The sequence below is a fragment of the Macrobrachium nipponense genome, chromosome 36, assembly GCF_015104395.2.
Source record: "Macrobrachium nipponense isolate FS-2020 chromosome 36, ASM1510439v2, whole genome shotgun sequence".
Taxonomy (NCBI): Eukaryota; Metazoa; Arthropoda; class Malacostraca; order Decapoda; family Palaemonidae; genus Macrobrachium; species Macrobrachium nipponense.
In genome coordinates, this window is record NC_087220.1 from 14,655,180 (window position 1) to 14,665,933 (window position 10,754).

The following is a 10,754-nucleotide window of genomic DNA, read 5'->3' on the forward strand; positions in this document are numbered from 1 at the left end:
CCTCTCAATTATCAACTTACAATTCAATACAATAAATGCAAAACAAAAACTATATGGTCACTCTCCTAACAAAATATATCCCTAACACCACCAGTATATTCTAGAGTGATAATGAAATCTGCTTTCCCGGGTCTCTGGGCACCATTAAACAATGTTACGAAGTGCCAAGTATCTGGTTACCATTCATCAAATATTACCTCACCAAAAAAAACAGACACCGAACTTCCATAACACGTTTAAACGACTGAAATACTCTAAAGGAAAGGCAACAATGATCCATTAACACTTACCAGTATTGCAGAAATCAGACTAAGTTCATCAAACATGTGTGAGGTAATCTTGTAAGTAATTAAATTAATCTAAGGGCATCACTCCATCAGCAACTTTAAAAGTTTAAGTATTTCCCTGATTTCAGAAGTCTAAGTACTTCCCTAGTTCTAAGTCACTTCAAGTAAATTGAAGGAAAGCAAATAAATTACCATTCTATGTTTCTACTATCATCAATATAATCAAAATCAAATATACTGTTATAGATAAAACTACTTATGAAAAATTTTATATAAAAATTTATTAATTCAAAATTTATAAGTGGAAATCACAATATCAGGGAAAATTACTGTACTTGAAAACAAAGTAAAGTTTAAGTTTAATTCTTAATTCTTGAATCAAATTAAGTAAAATTAAATCAAAACTTAATTTATCACAAAATTCAAGAAAAATTAATTCAATTGAAATTCAAAAGTGTAGGCAATAATTGAAAATTTGAAATTAATTCACAAGTGCTAAACAACAAAACAAAATTTGAAAAGAATTCTAAGTAAATGCAAATTAATTCACATATTTTAAATTTAATTAAATGTGTGCAATGATTAAGCAATGAAAATAACTAAGTCAATTAAATTGTGAATGTAAATGAAAATATAAAATAAAAAGACACACTTCAATAAGAAAATTAACAAGTGCACAAACAATGGAACAATCACAAACACAAAAATACGCAATGTGTAAAAGTGTAAATCTTTTTCACTCAAAACACTGTAACCAACAGTTTTTACCAAACCTTCATAACCACCTCTTATTAGTTAACCACAGTTCCTATCAATTATTAGTTAACCACACTCCCTATCCATTATTAGTTGCAACTAATAAAAATATAACACTTTACCTTTTTGTGGTATACCAACTTCTTTCTTTCTCTTGCTGCAGCTTGTATATCACACTTTCACAAAAACCAGGCGCCGTTACGAAATAATGTTTGTTCAGATTCAACAGAAGAAATTAAATAACACTAAATAAACTCTAAGAAATATCAAATATGAAATTCTAAGTTACGAGTGACCAATTTACGTTACGTTAACATAATCTCAATGATGTCTAGATGTTCAGAGAGAGAGAGAGAGAGAGAGAGAGAGAGAGAGAGAGAGAGAGATCTAACCGCCATGAGGTTCTATGATCTAATGAAATCTTCTTCCCTTGCGAAAACTGGACTGAGGTGACAAAAAAAAGTTATTTTTGGGCACGAATTTGCTTCCAGTAGCTTCGAAATCTGACGCAATCTCACATACAAAATATGCAATCTCCACGTGGCTTTGATCAAAGACATACACGTACAAGACAAGTATGTTAAAAAAAAAAATACGTACTCTACTCGATCAAAACGGAGGCTGAGCGACAATTAAGATTGACATGTTTTGATAACAACGCAAGACTCAATTCTCTCGCTATCACATGCGTTGACAGATTTAGGAAAGCAAACGGATCTCGCAGACCCTCTAATCTTAAAGTGTCGACATAAAAGTTAAACATTCGTAGTTTCGAACAGACAAAGAATCTCTCTCTTTTTACATTCTACTTTATAATATATATATTCTTTTACATTATGTAATGCGAAAATCTGAACCACATTTTATTTTAAAACATCCTATTCTAAGCTATCTAGGAATCTAGAAAAATGTTGTAAAATTCTACATGACATTTCAAAGAAGGGAAATATGCATTTTGAAAGTAGCAATATATAATAATAATAATAATAATAATATACTTAGGAAGCAGACCCTCTCTCAAGCATACTTTATTAAAAGTAATGGCTACTTCAGCAGCATTACACTTGTAGAGATTCTTCTCTATTTTCCGAAAATAGTTCGGCTTTTTCCGTTTTGTTTTACTTGGACAGGCTAGTAAGAGCGCCTATGGAGGTCATGATCAAATACAGTCAAATTGGTGTATATTTGAATTTTACAGATAAACTATGATACCATAGTTATCAACGTCATTAACGATATATATATATGTGGTCTCTCTCTCTCTCATCTCTCTCTCTCTCTTGAAGCAAGCGATGCTTTCGTCTGGAGCTGCCAGACATCCTCGGGTCTGGAAGCTGAGGGTGGACTGATCTTGATGCGGTGTCCGTCCTCGTTTATATTGGAGTTGACAGCAGGGGGTCTGCCCCATGCTGATCTGACTATTGGCTGGTGGCGGTAGGTCTTCGTTTTCATTGGTGGCTTGAACCGGGTCTCAAGCCACTTTCCATGCATTGATGGTTTGCGATACTGTAAGTCCCCCTGCAGCCGCCTAGACCTCCTTAGCGGCGCTGGTTACGTCGATGGGCGTTTCGCTATGCTGCGGGACGTCACGGCTAACTTGATTATGATTGGCTGCGGGAGTATCTCGTTCGGGGGCGTCGTCTTCCGTCGGAGTTGTCGTGCTCGGTGGTGTCCATTGTTGGTGGCAGGTCTTCTCATACGTCTTGGGATGGAGGAGAAATTCTTCCTGCGTCGTATTTAGTGTAGGTTTTACTTGCTGGATGAGAATGCGGCCATCCAGCAGGCGTAACCGTACGGGACGGGCACCAGGGGCCTTCCCGATGATCTTCGTGGTTTTGGATGATAACATCCCGGGAGATGGCCTCTTGATGTTTGGTGTGTGCGTGATTTTTGATAGCCCCCTCTTGGGCATGGCCCGAGAGTCTCTTCGACAGGCGCATGGTAGTCATACCAACGTAGGCGCCGCTGCAACCGCGGACTGGGCATGTATACTGGTATACCACATGCGTCTGCTTCAGGGGGTCTCGTACCTGTGGAGAGGGGTTATTTTTCATAATAAGGTCGCGCGTACCTCCGATTCTGGTAGTAGATAATTAGGTCGTATATTTTTGGTGTCGTCGGTCGGGGATACATTTTCAGAAATAATTTCTTGACTGAGTCCTCTTCTTCACGGTAATGTGAGCTCATGAAGGCTTTATAATACAGCTTGATATTATCCTGGGGCGGGGCGGGTTGCGGGCTCTCACTACCGTACCATTTCTACAGGGCGTACGGACTTCTCTGCTTATTAATTTATTTGAATACCCGTTATTTACGAGTACTTGGGAGGCGCGGTCGAGTTTCCCTGATGAGTGGTCCTGCCAGGTCGAGCAGTGGGAGAGGGCTCTCCTGATGAAGGCCCTGACGGTCGTGCTTTTGAATCTGCCGGGGCACTCGCTGTCATTGAGGCAAAGTCCTAGGTTGTTTTCTTTTGTGTAGACGGAAGTACGGAGGCCGTCTTCCGTCTTACTCACAAGGACGTCGAGGAAGGGGAGCCGATCGTCGGTGCTGTATTCAACAGTGTAATTCAGCATGCTGCACTGCTGAAATGCCTGACGGAGGGCTTTCTACCTCATTCTCGGCGTCGACTTGAACAAATATGTCGTCGATATATCGTCCATATCTGCGGGGTTGCTGCATCCTAGCGTAGACTCGTTCCTCCCACGGTTCCATGTAAAAGTTAGCGAAGAGTACCCCCAGTGGGGTGAGCCCATCGCTACGCCGTCCTTTTGGCGGTACATCTGTCCTCGGTGGGTGGAGAAAGGGGCCTTCTTCGTGCAGATCTCCAGCAGCGTACGGAGCGAGGCTTCGGGTATGTTGAGGGGCGCCGTCGACATACATAATAATAATATATATATATATATATATATATATATATATATATATATATATATATATATATATTATATATATATATATATATATATATATATATATATATATATATATATATATATATATATATATATATATATATATATATATATATATATATATATATATATATATGTATGTGTGTGTGTGTGTGTATGTATGTATACTGTACATATATTGATGTAAAGGGTGCAGTGAATGTGGGGCACTCAATGGGCTGCTGGTGACTTCTTTCGTGTGTTTATTACTGGAAAAAAATAATTAGGAAGTAAATAAAACAGATTTTCCAGAAAATATAGACAAGTTTATTCAAGTGCTAGAGCAATATAGAAATGTAGCAGCGTAGAAGGAGAAAAACTAGGAAGAACGAATGTCACACATAAGTTTTTTGTTAGGAGATGAAGCCAAACCATTTTTTTTATTCCTAATTACAGATTACCAATAAGCCAGACACCCATAGTTGACAATTTGATAGAAGAAATGAAAAGAGATGGAGTAGTAATTCCTTCTAAATCTCCATACAATTCTCCATTGTTGTTTGTTCAAAAAAAGATGGCAGTTGGAGGCTTGTAATAGATTATAGAAAATTAAACACCAACAGGGTTCCAGATAGAATTCCGTTGCCGGTAATTCAAGATATGTTAGCTCAATTAGAAGCGTTCCAGTATTTTCATACCTAGACCTCCTCAGTGGATATTGGCAGTATCTAGATGAACTAATCCAAACAATTCATAGCCTTCAGCACACATAAAGAACATATACAGTTGAAGTAATGCCATTTGGACTCACATCAGCTCCTTTAACGTTTGTTAGATTAATGTTACAAATTCTAGGAGACATAAAAGTTTAAGAATGGCAGGACTAAAAATTAAATTAAAGAAATGTCAGTTCCTCGTGAAGTCATTAGAATACTTGGGTCATCTAACTAGTGAAGACGGACTGCGCATGCAAGCAGGTAAAATAAAGGCAATGATTGATTATCCAGCTCCCACTAATTTGAAAGCATTAAGGAGATTCCTTGCGATCGTTGGACATTATAGACCGTTTATAAAAGGATTTGCTACTATCGCCAAACCTTTGACAGAATTGACCAAAAAAGATGTTAAATATAAATGGCAGAATGAACAAGAAACATCCTTTCAAACATTAAAGAACAAAATGACTAGGAACCCTTTTTCGGTCTACCCAGATTTTTCAAAAGATTTTTATTTAGCTTGTGTTGCCTCGAGTACAGGGCTAGGAGCTGTTATTGTTTACGAAAGGCCAAAACTAGGAATGAGGGCAGTATACTATGCCAGTAGAGTTTTAAAACCCAGCAGAAAAACACTATAGTACAACCGAAAGAGTGTTTAGGTAATGATTTTGGGGGTTTAAATAAATTTAGACATACTTTTAGGTCATAAAGTTAATGTGCTTACTGATCATAAAACCGATTTGTATTTGCTTAAAAAAAAGAACTTCCACTAACAACATGAAGTTCAATAGATGGTTCCTTAGTGTATTAGAGAAAACTCCAGAGTTCAGATATAATACAGGGAAACTTAACACCTTGGCAGATGCATTATCCAGATCTCAAGAAGACACAAAAAAATGCATTACCACTAATACATTTTGTTTTAGTTGTCAAGTGGTAGATTTAGATTTAGAAAGAGTGAAAGTAGAACAAGATAAAGATCCAGAAATCAGACGAATAGTAGGACAGCTACTAATAGATGAATCCATAAACCTGATTTTCACTTAATAAATGGTTTGTTGTATAAAATACCCACAGAGGAAAATGGTCGTTCTCGACAATACTATATCCCAAAAACACTAACAAGAGAAGTTTTAGAACTAACACACTCATATAAGTTGGCAGGACATCCAGGATTAAAAATTTAAAAAAGACAACTAGAATAATAACCAAAAGAAATTATTTTTGGTCACACATTGTAGTGAAGATGCCAAGAACTTTGTACAAAATTGCGTACTTCAACATAAAGGTAACGTAATATAGAAAAGGCTCCACTTGAAAAATATCCATCAGAATTAATCCATTCAAGTAGTAACTATGGACTTTTTGCGCCCATTTCCAACAACTATTAAAAGAAACAAACAAATATTAGTCTTCTTAGACTATTTAACTAGATATGTATAAATCACCCCTGTAAGAAACAGAGATGCACCTACAGTAGCCGAAGCTCTTAAATCTAGAATTATAACCTGACATTCATGTCCTCAAGTTCTTCTATCTGATAATGCTGCTGAATTTACTAGTGATCTCTTAAAGAAAATTTGTGAATTTTATGAAGTAAATAATATCAAAAATAACAGATTATAAACCCATTTCAAATGGAGCAGTAGAACGAACTAATCTTAACATAAAGAATATCCCGAAAACTTTAGGATTGGGACTTTTAGCTTGTGAAGACATACAGTTCACATTGAATAATACTGTAAATGAGACGATAGTAGAATATCCTCATTATTTGCTACATGGCTATCGGAAAAGAATGCCTAATTCGTTTCTTGGGTGATGCAACACCACCCACACTATTACTACTATGATGAACTATGTTGCATGGAAAACCAGCCATACTTACAAGCTATTATGCAGACAAGAGCTAGACTAAAGGACGTACATAAGACTCAAGAAAAATGCTATAACAAAAATACCACTAAACCAGACATTACAGTGGGAACTCAAATTTATGTTAAGAATCATGTACCAGAAGGTCCAAATGTAAAGGTTTCTCCCAAATACTGGGCTATAGAGTAATAGAAGTGTTAAAGTAAATGTAAGTGATCTAAAGGAAAAGGTAGTTCACTGGAATTCATGTAAAGGTAGTGAAAACAGATCCATGGTCTACTAAAGATATAGATAACATAAGAAAGAAAAATACTGTAGAAAATCCAATTACAACGAGGTATGACCTAAGAAACTGAAAGAGCTAAAAATGTGTATATAGTAATATGTAAATAGTGTTGGACTGAAAATATCATAACTGTGATTTAAGCAGTGCAATTTATGTGTCTATATATAAAGAAAATCTGATTAAGTCTGATTTTTGCAGAGGCAATCATGCGGCTCATCATAGCACTAGTTTTAATTAGACTAATCTCTTCAGAAGTGGAGATAAGAAAAGGTGCCCTGTTAAAAAGACATGGAAATATCAAAATGATCAAGGACCTTGGAATAGTCATTATAAGTAGATATTTCCACAGTGCTCAAACGTGAAAGTGAACTAAGAGATATCCAAAATAGTATGAAAGCAAACCTACAGAAGGGTGATAATAACAGTGCAGTGTCATTATTGGAAATGCTGAGCATGAACATAGATAACACACTGAGATCAAGGTCCAAAAGATCCCCCTTACCCTTCATTGGAACTGCTGTAAATCAGTTGTTTGGAGTTGCTACCGAAGCAAGTGTTGAACAAGAAAAGGAAATAATTGACAGACTGAAAAAGTGGGCAGCCGCAACGGGCACAGTGATAAATAAAGTGATTGCCTCTCACAAAAAGAAAAAAATTGAAAGCCTCCATAAGTCAAGTAAATCAGAATGTAACAAAAGAACTCAATAAGATAGAAAATATAAAGTTTTTAAAAACCTTTGCACTGGAAAGTGAAGTGATGTTACAACACGAATCACTCCAAAAGAATTAGAAGACATTATTAAGTTTTATATAATTGAGGAACATTGCGCACCTTTAGTAGAAGATATTCTCATGTACTGTAATTTGATAAGTGCCAAAGTAATCCATGACAGAATTATTTTAGTTCTACCTTTAAATACGAAAATTTCAAATGTGCTAGTTTCTGTTTATCCCTTTCCTATGTATATTGAAAATCAGATCATTATTAGAAAGGGCCTTAGTATTCATTTTGCATTGGAAGAACATGGATTAATATTAGCCTTTTTAACGGATGAACAATTCAATGTATGCGTAATTTTGAAAGAAAAAGAGTATATATGTGATATTGATAACTTATATAAGACGACCAATGATCATTCCTGCATCCAAAAGTTGACTCTAAAATAAAATCAAGAAAAGGATGTGTGTACACAGTCATTTAATAAGTCATTTGAATCAACTATAGTTAATGAATACTTTGTATTTTCATTAGATACTGTTATAGCAAGAGTCCCTTGTCCTAATGTCACCACTCAACTGAAATGAAAGAATATCAAGTCTTTTGCAACACAATGTAAGTTAATTATACCAAATCAATTATACTATGAACCACACCTTTTCACTGAATATCATTTCATCAAACGTATGCCATATAAGAATTACACTTTTGCAATAGACGAGTTTAAATTGTCTTAGCTAGGATTAAAGGAACTTGAGAACTTGAATTATGTTGATAACTATTACTTGTATACGAAACAGATAGCACCATTTCTTTCATTTATAAGTCTACTGATAATAGTAGTTACTATTGTGTTGTTTGTCAACATAGTGAGGCATTTGATTATCAGAAAGATACAAGGGATACTGATAGAAAGGAAAAGAAATGATCTATAATTGACGTTTAATATCCACATCATTTCTAACTTTATTTTCAGATATTGTATTCTGAGTTTTTATTTATTATGCTTATAATTTAATGCATTTTTATTTTTTGATATATTTAACATTTGCCATGATTTTGTTTTACAATTTTATTACACTTATCCTTTCCTCCAGAGTTGGGAGAGCAATTTTGATGCGTATTTTGTTGACTCTCTAATATTTTTTTTTCATATCCATTTTGTTTCATATATATATATATATATATATATATATATATATATATATATATATATATATATATATATATATATATATATATATATATTATATATATGTAGATATTAAACATTGAAGGCAATGTTTGGTAGGTGACCGAGTGATGTAATGATAGCTATAAGAAATAGTAGATAGGGTAGCGTAAAAACAGAGAGAGAATAATCAAAGTACAGCGAAAATAAAGAGAAAGAGAAAGAGAAGGAGAGAAAATAATCAGAGTATGTACAATGAAAATAACGAAAAAGAGAAAGAGGAAGAGAGAGAGAGAATTGAGCTTGGTGTGTGAGCCACAATTTGATCAGCAAAACCTTAGTCACAGGAAGTCGAACCATAACACCATCGCAATTAAAAGCTTAAAGACCGTCATAAAATCTTTGACCTGTGACCTCGCACCAAACATACTCAGCTTCATTCGATAATGGAGCTCCGCCTCCAGGAGGAGGTATTAACATGTTAAATTATTGACTCTGCCTGGAAAAGGAGGAATTAACATGTTAACCCCACCTAAAAGGGATGGGGAAAAGATAAGGAAAGACCGCTCCACGAATCAAGAATCCAGTTGGGCGGAGAACCAGATCCTGCACCGCCTAAGGAGGTGGTGCCGAATTCGAACCGAGGGTGGCTCATTTTGAGAAGGACAGAAGCCGCCAGAGAGGACCGACAGCCGTCGTTGAGTACAGAAGCAGAAATATTGCCAGGGTCCAACAATAGATTTATAAGTTTTGTAGTTGTACTTGTAACTCTAATTCTTTGCACAGTAAAGAAAGAAACTCTGATGTTCGTCTCATTCAAACTTCTCCTAAGAGACTTAGCCTAGTAAGATTACTGATCCAGAACTAACATTAGGAAGAAGCAAAAAGTTAACATAGAACTAGACTGCAAAACGAATTATCAAGAAGAAAGAAGCAGGTAAGCATCACACAAACACACACACACACATATATATATATACATATATATATATATACATATATATATATATATATATATATATATATATATATATATATATATATATATATATATATATATATACATATGGTAAATACATTAGATTTCCTATTGCAAACGGAATGATTTCACATATATACTAATACACTGTTAATCTGCGCTAAAATACAATCTCTCTCTCTCTCTCTCTCTATCTTTTCCTTAACACTCTAAGATTACGCTTATCACTGCAAAGCCTTAAACGTAAATGAAGGAAAAAATGAAGAATTTCCGACGTTCGGGGCCGGATGAGAGAGATAGAGAGATTTCAGCATTTTAACACCAAGAGACCCAAGACATTATTCAAATCTTTCAAAATCCTTCCCTGATATATTTTGACAAATTGAAATATCTATCATGATGTATAAAAACTCAATGAAAAATCGAGAGAGAGAAAAGTGTGTATGAACTAGGTATAGCCTTGGGAGATGTGGATTCCAATTTGAAGAAAATATGGCGTTGTCAGGCCTCGGCACCAACTATTGTTCGGACGTTGTGATGGAGCTGAAGAGCCCAAGGAAAAGGAACTAGACGAGAGAATTGAGGCCTTGCGAGACACCATCCAGTTCCACAAAGAACTGCTTGTGATCTTGGACAGGATAATCGTCAGTTGCAGCAGAGCTGAGGTCGACTACTATGAAGAGATGCAGAAGGCGTTGGATAGATCATTCATGAGGTGTTGCAACAACAGACCTGGCGAGAGAGGACCCACTCGCTCGAAGTTGAAACGTTGTTTCTGAAGAAGAACGATAAAGAGAGAGAAACAGCACTGGAAAACAAGAAAATCAAGAGCACAGAAGAAAATCAGCAGATGAAGTACAACGCAAAGGAAATTGGACATATAAACCATGAGAAGGTAGGGACCTGACTACTCAGTTGCCAAAGGCAAACTGCAGCCAGCTTCAGAGGCCTGAGAAACTCCTACGAAAGAAGGAGAAAGCTTGCAGCTCAGCAGGAGTGAAGAAGCACCGCGGGAGGCGAGGCTCATCCAGGAACAGAATGACGCGTCCGAGGTGGCACGAAGGAAAAATCTCGA

General features: G+C 35.9%; 1 protein-coding gene across 1 annotated transcript in view; it reads right to left on the reverse strand.

Annotated features, from left to right (window-relative positions):
- The window catches only part of LOC135203371 (uncharacterized), an 89,610-nt gene that overhangs the window by 64,110 nt on the left and 14,746 nt on the right, over positions 1-10,754 (reverse strand). Inside the window, exon 2 of the mRNA XM_064233105.1 lies at positions 3,359-3,464. Coding sequence (XP_064089175.1) covers positions 3,359-3,464 — 106 coding nt within the window. The remainder of the gene's footprint in view (positions 1-3,358; positions 3,465-10,754) is intronic.